The following is a 15,432-nucleotide window of genomic DNA, read 5'->3' on the forward strand; positions in this document are numbered from 1 at the left end:
AGATGAGAATATTTGCATGTATTTTGTCCTCATAAAAATATTCAAGGTTTTTTTTTTTTACAATTTATCAAACAAAACAAGACGTCTGATTTGGTCAACTTGAACTATGGGAAATTCGACATCATTTTTTGACATTTTCCAGAACAAACTGGTGTTTTAAAACAGTCTGATGATGTTAGAGATGATAAGCGAACATTCAACTACAATCAAACCACATCAAAGTTCCAGAAATTTAGCTGTAATGCAGCCCAAAAGCACACAAATAACTGCTCTATTTTCCACACCAGTGCAGCTGCATCAGCACTATTCAGTTAACTCTGTAAATTATATATTTCAATAAAGAATTCATGCCGCTGATTTCCTGTCAAGTGCTCTTTGACGCCGAGAGGACGGCTGTAAATGTCATTAAGCAGCTTAGAGAAACCAGAGGCCTGTGAAATTTAAATAATTAATTAGAAACGGTGATGGCTTCAATTCCCTGTAGTTACATGGTTGCATCACAAATCAGGCTACGAGACAATCCATGAAAAGAAACCTGATGGTCACCCCGAGGACAACGGCGAATTTACAAGCAAAGCACAAATATTCCAGCGACACAAGCTCAGTGTTTTACCCTGCAATAAAGCCCCCACAGTTGAGGAATGTTTCAGAATGTGTTAATAAAATTTTGTTCTTCGTGAGTCCGTCAAAAAGTTGTTGAAAATTACAGTATTACAGTCAGAATTTTTGTTACTTTTATTTTAGAAAATGTCCTTTAAAGTGTGGCGTTTCAAGTCACATTTTGTTTAAAATACAGAAAATACAGACAGTAGAACATGGATACAGCAAAAAAGGAAACAATGACAGAAAATAAAGCTAACAAGCCTTTCTGACTGCTCTAGTTTTCTCTTTTTGAAATGGAACTGAAGGCAAAGGAAGGAGGGCGGAAAAAGAAAAGGCTTCAGGGACAGGAGGGGAGGAGGATGGGGAGGAGTAGGGGCAGAATGAGACAAGTTAGTTAAGGAAACTATGGTCGCTTTATGGTTCATGTTTAAATTATTCTTTATAAAGTCTAATTTAAGATTTAATCTTTCCTCTCTTTTTTGTCTTTTTCATTTAATGGTATTTTGATCTTCTGGATCCAGGGCCCTCAGCGCTCCTCCTTGTGGTCTCAGACTGAGGACAAGGAATGCCGACTTAGTCTGGCAGTGGGAACAAAACCACCCGCGTCGCCTTCCCCGGCCGACCCACACTGCCAACTCAAGAAGATAAAGTGGAGTCCTTCTGTGTTTGCTGTGCTTGTGAACGTTGCATGGACTTCTGACTTTCCACGTCTCTAAAATGTTTCTCAACCTGGAAGAAGAATAAAACGACATTTAAAAATCAGACACCAATTCTGAAACACGTCTCGTGCCGTTCATTGAGCAACACAGTAAAGCAGACTATTGAATTTTATGAACCTTGTTGTCTCAAAATAATCACAAATACATGTCCTAAAAACTTGGGCTGACATTTTCTGGTCGGTTGGTTGATATGTTCTAGTCTGACCAAATACCCGCTGGTCGGAAAATGTTTCCTCCTAAGGGTTTTCCCCCCGGCTGAAAACACTAGACGCTCTTCTGAAAACATCCAGCTGGGAACGTCTGAAAGCATTTTTTTTGGGTTGCATCTTCTTGCTACGATATGAAATGACGAAGGAAGTAAAAATGATGGTACAAGGTAAAGTACTTGCTCTGGATGAACCGAGGGCTGAAGCATGAAGAGATAGAGCATGTCTGCAAGATGTGACAATCAGTCTTTGTGGTATTTGTCCTGCCTCATCTCCACCACGATTGAATAGCTGAATTAAAAGTGACAGTAAATGGTTTTAAGTTCTCGGTGACCAGAAGAAAAGGGCCAAACATGCAGCGCTCAGTGCAAAATAGACACTCAGTGCCTAATCCTGACGCTGGCATTTGTAGCCTTGTGTAAAAATGCAGCGTTCCCATTGCAAAGAATTAAAAAATACTCAGGCCTCAGGGACACACAAGGCTACCAGGCAGACTTAGCTCGGTGCACTGTGGACGATTTACTTTATCTAGATCAGGGATACTCTGATGATTTGTGTTATTGCTCAGTGGGGCATGAGAAATATTGCTCTGTTCGTTCAACACTGGATTGTGTCGTTAATATGCTAACTGGCGTCAAGGCGGTCTTCCAGTTTTCCTTATTGAGTTGCAATCACAGATGACCGCCACCTGCTGGTGTGGGGGGGTATGTCCTCTCACGCAGGTGCAGAACATACACACTTGTTTGCCGTCAGTTTGGTGCATTCATGTGCAACTTTTTGGCCGAGAGGCGACGCAGCAGAGGGCTTTCATCAATGCTAGTTCAGTTGACGCTGGTTTGGTGTGTCTGGGCCTTAAGGTGTCCATATGCTTCAATCAGAGTGTCTGTCCCCCTACACCTTTTCAAAGTTGAAACTTATGTGTGTGCTGAGTCCGTCATTTTCAGTAATTTGGCAAAACCGAGAATAAGGCAAAGCTTTCACTTCTCTCTCTAGCTCTCGTTTCATTCACAACTACTGTTGGGGCTTTTCATGTATAAAACATGTTGAAAAACTATATATTCATTTAAATGGAGTGCAGATGGCAGCAGGTATGATACTGAAGCTCTACCAGCTGACAGTCAAATAGGAGAAAAACTTTCAGGAGTGTGAAGGTGCTTGTGTGGACAGAATACTCTAAGAGTGGTGTTAATGAAAACTTGAAAGGTGCACTCAACAGATTCCCATCTAGTGTGTCTGGAGTCATGTGTGTGAGGAACAGGGGTGCAGTGTATCTGCAGACAGGTACACACATGCACACGACTGTACCAGTGTCCGAAATTAACTTTTTGTCTCACCGGCCAAGAGGACTAGTAGATGAAAAAAACTGACCAAGATTTTTAACCAACCCAAACAGCGGTATCAAGCAGCAGACTGTTGGCAAGTGATAGTTGAGTGGCGTAGCTGATGTCCTGAGGGGTAAACTGTGCTGCGAAACTAGGAGCACAACGGTGGTCAGTTTAGCCATGCTGTTAAGCCCCATGTAAAAACACATCTAGGTAGTCTGTGTGTGTGTGTCTCAAACTGCAACACAGATAGCAGTACGTCTGTAAATGACACCAAAATGCAGTTGGGACTCTCAGCATAGTTAGTTATTTATTACATGACTATTTTGGTACAAACATTAACCCGCCATCGTGGGAAAATCTACCTGCATTTGGTGCTTAGCGGATGTTAATTTCAGACCCTGGACAATGTGCATGAACATTGTTCGCTGCAGCCCTGAAGTCGAGTATCTGTAGTGAAATATTGTAGAGATAAAAAGCATACTTACTATTTTGCGTACATGACTTAAAGCGCTTCCCTCTTTGCCTTTGCAGTTCTCAACCTGGTAAGGCGGCGAGATTACGACGTCGTCCATCACAATAATGTTCTTCTCCTGCCATTTACAGTCTTTGATGCTGCAAAGAAAAGTAAACATCATCCCATCTGCTGCTGAAAAGATGTTGTGTTTGTGAAGCAAACTATGAAACATGTCAGGAAGTGATTTTCATTCAGACATTTATCAGAACGTTTTCTCAGCAGAAGAACTTTCATGACTGTTATGACTGGAGGATGTCCGAATACAGTATCCACTAACATGTAACTATTTCTACGTCAAATATGGTGAATAAATGAATCTGGCTGCTGATGTGTTTGATCCTTCCCAAAATTTAGAGACCTGGAACACAGAAAACTTCTACATGACCTTGAATTATCTGACAGGACAAAAAACTATGAGAGTAAAATTATGATTCTCTTAAAAAGAAATAAGAATAATTTAATGATGGCTTGATCACTGACTGAAAGTTGCATCTGTCCTATAAAGTAGGGAAACATCTACACAGTGGTACCATTGACTTAAAGACAGTCTGATCAGACATCTGAGACTAAAATCTGAAACCATCAAACATGTCACTTGACAAAATGTGAATTTGACACACAAATTCAACTTTTTCAGACAGCCAAAGGAGACAGGAAGGAAACTGTTGCTCATGTTTTATTATATGAAGATAAAATAATCAGCTAGTGAACTACACATAAGCTCCGTTTTCCTGTTTTTCAGCTGTCACAAAAAAAGTTTGACAGTTGATGTCAAGACCATGAAATAAAATCATGCTTGGCTTTTTGAAGGCAAGATATTTTGTGGCCATTTTGTTCCAGATCTCAGTGTGCATTTCTTTTTTTATTTAAACTGGTGTGAGATCAGCTAAAATCTGACACCTGATTTAACAATTACAGCGACTAACAGCAAAAACAAACTGTGTGTTAAGACTTTTCTAGCTGGACTGACGGAGCCACAAACCAGGTGAGTTAACAGCCTTGTTTCATTTGCCACACAAACATAGGACATGCCGCTGCTTACTGATTACAACCTGCACACAATTCACCCCAAAATGATTTTAAATGCAATCCAGGTAGAGCTGAAATATCTGGAGTGGAGGTGGTAAATCATATATTACGGTTCCCCCCATATGTTTAAAGTTCTTTTATGAAGAGGAACAAAAAATGAGTTAATAAAAAGTTAGATAATTTAATGTTCACAGCATTTGTGCAGCTTTGTTTATTCACTGTGTCCATGGTAACAAGACGTGCACAGCCATAAAAGGCTTCATAACTCATAAAAGTAGTCAGTTTACTTTTCTGATAAATACATCACTGCATAACTCAGAAAATGTTCAGACAAGCTCAATATTTGGTTCTGTGATGCTTTCAAGTTCGCTCTGCTTTGCACTCGCCTTCTTGCTGAGCTCTAAACACCATAAAACACTTTATTTTTAGAAATCGTTGAATTTTGTATTTTAAAAAACACAACTGAGGCAATAGTCTGGATATAGAATTGTCTACTCTTTTCTTTTTCCCATACTTATCCAAACCTGGAAATGACTAAACTAAACTAAACTAAACTTCATGCTTTTCCACACTGTGTAGAAACCCTGTCTTGGTGACACTCAGTTGCTTTTAATTGCCTGACACATATGTAGTGAAACTTCACTACAGAACATTGAGCAGGACTGACGCTGTTGACCTGATCAGCAACTAAACGACAGAAGAAGTTCTTACGTTTTGTGAATAGTCTGGAATAGCTGTTGGCCCTCCACAGAAACCCCAGCACTGATTGCATAGGCTTGGGACAGCTTGTCCTCCTTTTCTGTCCGTGCTCGATTGGCAAGCTGTGAAGAGTTGAACAGAACAAAAAGGCATTCTTAACATCAAACATCACTTGATTCTACGGCTTTGAACTGGGAACAGCTTTTTATTTTTAATTGCAGTAAGAACGTCGGGACAGTTTCAACATTTTCTCTTTTGCTGTTTTATTTAACACCTCGAGGAAATCTCACTCACGAGCTTCTGCTCCATAAGAGACAGATTATATTGTCTAATTAGCATACACAATTACCACAACAAAGTGATCTCGCCATAGAAAGAGAATGAGAGTAGAGCAGACATTAAGATGTGTGCCGTGGTCCTCTGACTAGTTCAAAAGAAAATGGCAATTGGTGTTAGTTACGATACCAACACAAGTCAGTCAGCACGTTTACATCACACTACAGAAAATCGATTTATTGTGTTAGTCCGACTAAAACCAGACTTTTAAAACACATTGCGCTAAATCAAATTTCTTAAAGTTGGACTAACACACCCAGGCAATGCGATCAGGAGCTGAATTCCTCCTGCATGTATACAGTCAATCCAACCCAGATTGCTTTGCACGCTATGCATGCTCCAGTGTCCGCCCTGGGCTTTGACCCGGAAGTCAAATGGCATAAAATGCGTAACAGAAGAAGCAACCAGTAACAACATGGAGAAATCTACATCCAGAGCGGTGCATTTTTGGACGCACTAAGGGACACAGTTCATGCTGTGTCAGCTGAAAAGAGTTAATTTTAAAATATACGGATGGGAGGAAAAACAAAATGGCGACCTGGTCAAAAACGTGGCAGAACAGCTGGACGACGCTCGATTGTTTGGTCTGAGACATAATAGGTCAGCTGGAAAAAGGTCAAATACTAACAAACTGAAAGGGGGCATATCGCCACCTATTGTGGTGGTGTTGTACATACTTCGGTCAATAAATCAATTCCCCTCCTGTGCTTGTACTGCGACAAGGACAGTAGTCCAATGAAATGGCCTCGTCTAGCTATGAATGAATGAATGAATGACTGAATAGTTTATTTCGGTTACAATATACAATACTTAAATTGTGTGCAATCAACTGACAAAACATTTACATACATGTTTGCACTACACATTTTCTCTTAAAATCTAAAAAGTCCAGTAGGCCCATTCTTGCCGCTATAACCGTAGCTCAACTTAACTGTGCATGTAAATGTACTGAACTGGGCCGTTAGGTAAGTGAGTTTATTTCTTGCCGCATGTCGGTTTGTTTTACAGAAGTTATACAGAAGTTAGTAGAGTTGTTTCGATACCAATACTAGTGTTGAAAATGCCTCTGATACTGCCTCAAATGCTGGACTGGCACTGATCCGATACCACGTAATGTATTGATAAACTTGAAAGTAGCTTCACACTAGGAACAGCAGGTTTCCTGAAAATCAATTCTTCACCAGTGTAAAAGAAGTAACCTGTGCAGCTGCTGGCAAATGAACGCCGAAGAAGAACGGATTTCTTGTAAAAAGTGTAACGTTGGCATTTAGCACAATAAAGTTCTATGGCGTTCATTCTCTGTATGTTTGTTCATGTTACAGAGGGTTTAACCTGAGCCATGCCACTTCACATCCATACAGGGTTACTAGTATACTGATGCTAATTATTTTTTTTAAGCAGTGGTATCGGATCAGTACTCAATATCCGCAAATACACAAGTTCAGGAATCGGGAAGGAAGGCAAAGGCAACAGTACACATAAAACTGGCCGCCATTTTGACTGCTTATTTGAATGGGAGTGTCCGTTCTACTCTCATTCTGTTTCTATGGATTGCTCTCGTTTGCTCAACAATATAAGTTTACATTTCACTTTCACTGACTTGCCTAACAAGTATTCTCATGTAGGATCAAAGAGTGAAGAGCTTAGCCCAGCCTTCAGTGAGCAGAAAGCAACTCGAGTAAGCCGCCTGCTAATCATAAGACATAATCTAACACATGATTTATTTAAGCAGTGTAACAGATCCGTCTATAAGCGGGTTTTTGTCTGTTGTGTCCCAGTTCAGGGGCTGGATCCTCCGTGGTCCATATTTCTACACCAAATAGGTCTTTACAAGCTGACAAGGCAGTTAACAGCAAACACTTTCCAGCCTCATTATAAAAGAGTCCTTTGTGGCTGCTAGGTTCTTTTATGGTGCATTCACTGACCCTCCTGAGCTCATAACATCAGGAAATATTAAATGACTGTCATATTTATCAGGTAGAGTGCTTTCTACTTAAAGGAATACCTTAACCACAGAATGTCTGTTTGTAAATCAGGTAGTCATGCTGTGTTAGAAGACTCTCTCCCATACCTCCACGGGAAATGGCAAACATATTGATTTATTGATTGACTGGGGACCATGTTTACCAACAGCAACATCAGTTTGTAAACTCTCACACAACTCCTGCAGTATAATCCAAGTCCCTTTTATCCAGTTGTGCTCAGTACCTCCCAAACACATGTATTATTGCGAAAACCTTACTGTTTAAAACTGAAGTGAAAGTGAAACTTCTCTTTGCTCTCTTCAGAGCCAGGATCAGATACTGAAATTCTAGGGAAATGCATGTGTGGGAAGAACTGAGCACACAACTGGATAAATGGGACTTGGATTAAACAGCACAAGTTCTGTGAGAAATTGCAAACAGATGTTTTGATATAGTTCTGTTGTTGTTATAAATGGTCCAAATTGACCAATAAATCAATATGTTTGCTGTTTTCCACGGAGGCATGGTAAGGCAAGGCAAGGTAACACGCCAACTGATTTACAAATGGTCATTTTGTGGCTGAAGTATTCCTTTAAAAAATATATACTAAGTAGGATTTTCCGAAAAAACAACAACAAAAAAAACAATGTACATACTTGTACAAAAGTAATCCCTCCGTGTATTTATCTGACTCCGCCTGGTTTTTCCTCTTATTTTGCTGTACTCGGGACATTTACGGGCACGTAGCCTCAGCAAATAACAGTGTGCAGGTGATCCGGACTTCATAAAGTCCAGTCAAAAGGTACTAGTAGCAGCACGCTGGACACAATCACATCCCCGAAAAACACAAATATAGCAAACAGAAACACTAAACGGAGAGATTTCGTTCTAAAATGAGTGAATCTGGGGTTGGCCGTCACTTTCGGGCAGGTGCCTCCATTGTCTAGCGCAGCCTGACCTGTCTCCACAGCGCTGTGTCACCCAGCACTCTTTTCATTCTGGTATAGTGGGGAAAAAAATGCTCTGGGTTGTTTGTATTTCTCTAAACCAATCACAGTTATTTTGGCAGTGCTACACCCAGGATGCAGCAACAGTGCCCTTACACAATGGTAGCACACAGAGGGGAGTGGAATGTCAACTGAAATAGCCGGCCAATGGCAGGCTTTTACTCACACTTTACATCCTGTGGGTCAGACTACTGCTAGTGTTAGCTTTGTTAGCCTGATACAATGTGAGCTACAAGTAGTGTAGGGAGGAGCGGCCATGGTTAAATGTTGCGCTTACAAATAGTGAGCAGCAATACCTGCAGAGTAAACCTTTAGTTCTGCATCATGTGCTGAGGTGACAAATCACAACCTCCACTTTGCTGGCTTTATGAGAAAAACTACCAAGTGACAAATTTCCCCTAAATGCACCATTAGATTTGGACATTTGGGAACGAGCCTCACACTCACGTTTGCACATCCTGTCATGGACCTGCCGTAACTGACCACATATTTCAGGGAATCCAGCTCCTGAATGGAGTCACGGCTCAGACTACATGATGATATATACTTTTGATTTATCAGACTCTGACAGTAATCGTTCCCATCACATTCTTCGTGATCATCAACTGAGGCGCACATCGACACATGAAGAGGACAAACACAAACAGGACGCACTTACCTTGCTAACATTCAGTGATGCTAGTGGGGGTGGAGTCTCAGTGCGGTCATTAATTATGTCCACATCAGAAACATAGGCTAAGTTGATCAGGATGACGTCGTTGAGGTTTGGCTTACCGCTGGAGGAAGCACATTCTTTGAGAGAAGTAAAGTCAAGGCACAAACACAACTTCATGACAAGGCATCACGACACAAAATGACCACTGACATCTGACCCCTTGTGAACCTGAACACCATCAGTTAGACTGCACAGAGAGGCTCATGATACAGAGAACACTGGCTGAGTAACACTGACCGTGAGAGGTGGTGCCAGTTACAGAGGCAAAGGCAGTGCTGCCACCTATAGTAATCACAGATGAATGAATGAAGAATGGTTGGAAATGTGTTTAGACTGCTCATGCCCATGTACATAGCAGCAAACCAAGTGCTAACATTGTGATTTTGAATGACTTTCTCTGCTAAAAAAGCCCACTAAATTATCTTTTGACTTATGCAATGCAGCTCAACTTATTTTACAGAGCGCCTGATTTTATAACACAAACTCAGGTTTGATGAAGTCTTGTTCATTTTCCCAGAATTAAAATTTCAAGTGAAAGCAGCCAAATTCTGAATTTACATACAGAAACATATACACAAAAAGTAAAAGGCAATTGCTGCAACTTTATCTTGACATAAATCTGTGGTTTTCAGAGAACCTGACAGACCAGGGCCTCGAGGCTCACCCTATCGGGAACATCAGTAACACAGGAGCAGCCTGTCAGACTTGTCACTGTGATGCTGATGGCACGGCAGGCGTTCTCCATATTTTAGTCTGATTTACATATTCGTTTTGCATCAGCTCTCAAAGGGTTCTTAAATTTTTTGGGGGCTGATTGATCCAACAAAAGACAGAAGTCAGAACAGAATTTAACCTGTCATAACTTTGACAGCATCACCTTCAAGTCTGAAAGCTCAAACTTTCAATACTGGACAGATCCTCGGTTCATTCTGAGCTGTACGACATTAAATTAAACCTAACGTAGAAAGCTTCGTGTGAACGTCCAACACTAACTGACTTTGATGGTTTACTAAAAACTAGTTTGACTGTGTTGTTAATTCAGTTTATCTTGGACGGCACTCAAGTGTTAAACCGTTTTAACATGCCAAAAGGCCTGTGATGCCAACTGTCAAATCTGTACACTGTACTAACTTCATTCATTCAGCGTCTCACCCCACAGCTTGTCCGCATCGGCGTTTACTACACTTTAAGACAGTGATACTCAACTTACAGCCTGTGAGGTGCCAGGTGGCGTGACGATCATTTCTAACTCACAACGAAAATAAACTGATGAATGTTTTTGTACTTTGAATGTATTCGTGGTGCTGGACAGGGTTGGAAATTTACTTTTTAGTCCACCTGCCACTGTGGCTGCTGGATCCCCATATTTATCAGCCACTCAATAGATTACTATTGTGTTTTTTGGCAAATCCTAGACACACCCCTTTATGCACCTGATCTGTGCGGGGCTGCTGAGACTGGATATGCCCCCTGGCCAAGATGAGCATGGACAGCAAATGTTGACAGGTTGAAAACAGGCATTTCATTTATTATATAGACCAGGGGTGTCAAACCGCCCTCCAAAAGGTCCGATACGCCCCACTAGATGACTTTGCACAGCTAATACTGAAGCAGTTGTGAAGGCTGAGTAATGAGTATCCTAATTCACGTAAAATACTGCTTCAGAGGCTTTTCCACCCGGACCAGAAAACAGTTCTCTGAAAATAAAATTAACACTATGGTCGCACTTAAAGATATTGAACATTGTGCAAAATACTGTCACCCAGCTGCGCCAGTACAAAACACTTTTGTTGGATGCGTAAATAGTTTGTGAGGCAAGGGATAACTTAACCTGCTTCTTAAATAGCTTCCGCTTTAGTTTTCTGTGTGGTGATGCCAGCATTACTGCAAGAGTGGAAACGTAAGGAAAAATATAATGACAGCGAGTCGCAGACTGACTGAATGTGGAAAAACTGAGACACACTGCAGACATTGCACTTTTTTCCTTACGATATCTCAGGCTGGTCATCATCTGTTATTAAGTAGATACATATTTTTAAAATGTACTTGAACTTTACACTGAAATAAGATGAAAAATGTGAAGGTTGTTATTATTTCAAGGTCATTCTACAATGGTTTTTACTGGTGCGGCCCACCTGAGATCAAATACAGAGAATAGGGACCATGAACTACAATGAGTTTGACACCCCTGATATAGACTATTAAATATTACTAATGTTTGTAACTCTCCTGCCAATTTGCAGAAGTTGTCCCACAGGCAAATCAAGTATCCCTGCCTTGTGACATTAGTGTGCATCATGAGGTAGCCCAGCATGCCACCTAAGTAATGTGCATTACACACATGCACACAGAAATGGGTGTAGACACGTTCACCAGCAAGCCGACGTTAACTTTAATGAATGAAGTCGTCGCTACGTTCCCATGATTTTGTTTCCCAGCTCTATATTCCCATAATACAACACAAAACACTTTACCACTGTCCTCCTGGTGATTTTAAACATTTACAAATATTTTCATGTCTCGATATAAACTAGTAGTGTCGGAGAGAGGTGAGCGTTATCTTCTCAAGTCAAATCAGCAGCAAGTCGTCACGACGGTCCCATGATCCTATGTCCCCCAGCTCTATATTCTCTTAATATACCACCAGACACACTTTACATCTGTGTTCCTAATGATTTTAGACAAATATTTATACATCACTTAATGTAAAGTAACATTGTCAGAAATGTGTCAGGGCTATGTTCTCAGTTCAAACTGAAAAGGCATGAGAAAGATAGACTTTTAAAATGCAGTTTGAATCAAAAAAATCTGTTCATCTACTGTGAAGACACTAATGTCTAAAGTCAGGAAAACTGTCTTGCCCGTGAATTTGAGGGCGTAGGTTTCAAGCAGTATAACATCAGCTATATGTCCCCCAGCTCTATATTCCCAAAACATAACACATGATACACACTTTACACCTGTCTTCCTAGTGATTTTAAACACTTACGAATATTTATACGTCTCGATATAAACTAGTATTGTCGGAGAAAGGTCAGAGCTATCTTCTCAATTCAAATCACCAGCAACCCAGCCTTATTTGTAATGAATGGAGTGGTTGCAACGGTCCCATTATCCCATGTCCCCCAGCTCTATATTCCCTCAATATAACACAAGACACACTTCTTAGTGATTTTAAATATTTACAAATATTTATATGACTTTTAAAGTAAAGTAACATTGTCAGAAATGTGTCAGGGCTATCTTCTCAGCTCAAATTGCAAAAGCATAAAGAAAAACTGAAGTTTCAAATGTAGTTTGATTCGTAAAAATCTGTTCCTCTAATGTGGCGACACTGACGTCTAAAGTCAGGAAAACTGTCTTGCCTGCAATTTGAGGGCGTGGGTTTTAAGCAGTATAACATCAGAAGGCTATAAACTGTAGGTGGATGATTAAAACATATTAACCAAGGTAAACATACACTGAACATTTGACCTAAGGGGAAACACTCCTGAGAAGATACAGCCCTTTGAAATGCCTCCTTCATGTGTCACATTAACAGGATGTTGAGCTGGGGAACAGATACGCTCCCTGATGAACCCATGATGCCTCTGCTACCTGAATCTTAGTGAAATGAAACACAACTCCACCCCATAATCACCCAATAATCACAATGTCACCAGAATCGGACGAGACACGGGGGGAGAAAGCCCAGCTGATAAGCTCGGGAATGCTAATACCGTTAATTGAGCTAGTAGCGGCAGTGTGGGGTTGACCGAAACTTAGCATGCTAGCCGAGCTAACAGCAACTTGATTGTAGCGTGGAGGGGAACTCGTGTCAATTCATCACTAGCTTTGGGGAAACAAACCGCTGGCACATCCCAAAAAATGACACCACCGAGTATGTGAGGTCAACGTGTGCGCGAGAGCCCGGGCGAGATGCGGTGAATGTCAGTTAGCTTGCTAACTAGCAACGGTTTATGCCTGTTGAGAGCACACAGCCATGATGCCTCCGTTGCCAGATAGTGATCCATGTTGGGGTCTGGCAATACAATGAGTGGATTCAAAACACATGCTCTTCCTCAGCAGATAGCGAGAAGCCGTGAAATGACCCGGCGACACCTACAGCGTCTTCGACACACACGAGATAAACGGAGGAGTACCTCGCCGGTGGAAATATTTAAAAAGGACAAAGATATCTAACTCAGCTCCCACCAATTACGCCTGCGCGGATCACTATTTGACATATTTTCGGTTACCCTACAGGCCCTTGCAGCCAGGCAGGCCAGCGAGCCGACCGCAGCTCGACACAAACAAAAGGATACTCAGAGTTAACATCTTGGACTGGTAGTCAAACGCGACCACTTCTCCTTGCAGACGTTGGCCCAAGCAGGTGAGGCAAGAGACATGGCTCCCGACGCTGAAATACTCCCCCGGTCCAGGAGCCGCCATCTTCTCCGCCAGGAAACCGGAGCGCCTGCCTTACGTAAAGCGACGCGATGTCGTATTCAGACGAAACCTGGGCGTGTCGAACTACGTCGCGTTATGGTCATTTATTCAAATACGGCCATTTATATTCACCATTTTATCAATTTAACTCCGCGTTTTATCGTTAAACCACCTTCTTAACGCTTAAAATGTAGCGTAAATGTGAATATTATTTAATTAACCGAAGGACAAAGTTGAGGCTTTGTCTCCCACTGCCACAAACCAGTGGGTGACGTCACACTGGGTTCACGCTGCACTCTTCATTCATCCGCTCTCCAAGTCATTTAAAGGTCCCATAATGTGCTCATATTCACGTTCATATTTGTATTTTGGGTTTCTCCCAGAACATGTTTATATGCTTTAATGTTCAGAAAACACATTATTTTTCCTCACACTGCCTGCCTGAATATTCATGCAACCTCCCTCTGTCTGAAACGCTCCGTTTTTCTGCCTTTAAAGTTTTTCAAAAAGTTCAAAAGTTGTTTTTTTTTATTGTCAATTTGCTATATGTGCATGACAAAATGCTGTTTCCCTCTCACTTAGTATTAATGTCATACAATTTAAAAGCTAAAAAAGCTAAATTGGAATATTAATAATACAATAAAAAACAATATATACAAGTGAAAATAAAAATAATAACTAAGCAGTATAACTAATAGACAAGACACTCTAGAAGATACTCTACACCTATGTACAATCAAGGTGGAAAGTCAGCAGCAGTTGTAATATAATGTAACATAATATAACACCAATATAGACCGAATAACAATGTTCAGTTACAATAACTTCCAGGTAGAAAATCCACACCTGACTATATGTTCTTTTTTCTGTACAATGTTGAAAACCCAATAACGAGATGAGACTGATGAAAATAAAAGAAAATCTTCACCTTGCGTACCTGACATTAAACGACATGACACTGTCTCGATTAGTTAGTTTTTTAGTTTGTTTAAAAAAAAAAAAATCAGTATCAGTGTACACTACATGTAAAATATTTTCACTGCTTTGCCTTGCCGTCTAATAACTTTTTACGACTTTGAATTGAAGCTGTAATCTAAAAACCACTGGACTCTATTTACACCCATATGGATTTTTTTTTAAGGTGGCTGAAATACGTGCGTCCAAAGCAGGAAATTATTTAACTTCTGTGTCAGTAGATTTCAAATCAAATCAAGTTTATTTATATAGTACATTTAAAAACAACCAAAGTGCTGTACAAAATAAATGACTGACACACAAATATATAGCAATATAAAATGTATACACAAGAATAAACCCAGTAAGAACAATTACAAACATGAAACAGATTATAAAACACTGAAATATTAAAACCACAACCAAAGGCCATTGAAAACATGTACATTTTAAGATTTGTCTTTTAAGTGTCAATGGTGGAGAGGGGTTTAATTTAGAGTGGAAGGCTATTCCAAAGCTTTGGAGCAGCTACCGCAAAGGCACAATCTTTGGTTTATCAAGGATAATCAGAAAGCAGCAAAGTACATAAAATAAGCACAGCATAAACGTCAGATAGGTCTGACCACAATGTTTTTCTACATATCTTTAAATGTTTCAGCAGCTAGGGATGCATGATGACATTGGCATGTCATTGGTATCGGCCATTATCGGCTTTACAATGAACTAGCAGAATCAGCTAATGTGCTTATGCTTAATTTGCTCAATGAATGAATCTTACATACAGTGAAAAGCATTCTGTTTCATGTCTCCATCTGCTGGTGGGCCGTCACGATGCGAGCATGCATGTATAATATGATGTTAATTCCACTACACAAGAGACTTGATGATCACTAAAATTAGATGGGGGGGAAAAAAGAGATTATATTGATATTG

General features: G+C 40.5%; 1 protein-coding gene across 1 annotated transcript; it reads right to left on the bottom strand.

The window, feature by feature from the left end:
- Positions 1–720: 720 nt before the first annotated feature.
- lsm12b (LSM12 homolog b) lies at positions 721–13,585 on the bottom strand. Its single transcript, XM_049563849.1, has 5 exons — positions 13,422–13,585; positions 9,061–9,194; positions 5,108–5,217; positions 3,339–3,465; positions 721–1,332 (listed from the first exon to the last, which is right to left on the bottom strand). Exons 1-5 carry the CDS (start codon positions 13,546–13,548, stop codon positions 1,240–1,242), a joined length of 591 nt encoding a protein of 196 aa, XP_049419806.1. The 5' UTR covers positions 13,549–13,585; the 3' UTR covers positions 721–1,239.
- Between the last annotated feature and the right edge of the window lie 1,847 nt (positions 13,586–15,432).

This window comes from Epinephelus fuscoguttatus, linkage group LG20 (genome assembly GCF_011397635.1).
Source record: "Epinephelus fuscoguttatus linkage group LG20, E.fuscoguttatus.final_Chr_v1".
NCBI classification, from domain to species: Eukaryota; Metazoa; Chordata; class Actinopteri; order Perciformes; family Serranidae; genus Epinephelus; species Epinephelus fuscoguttatus.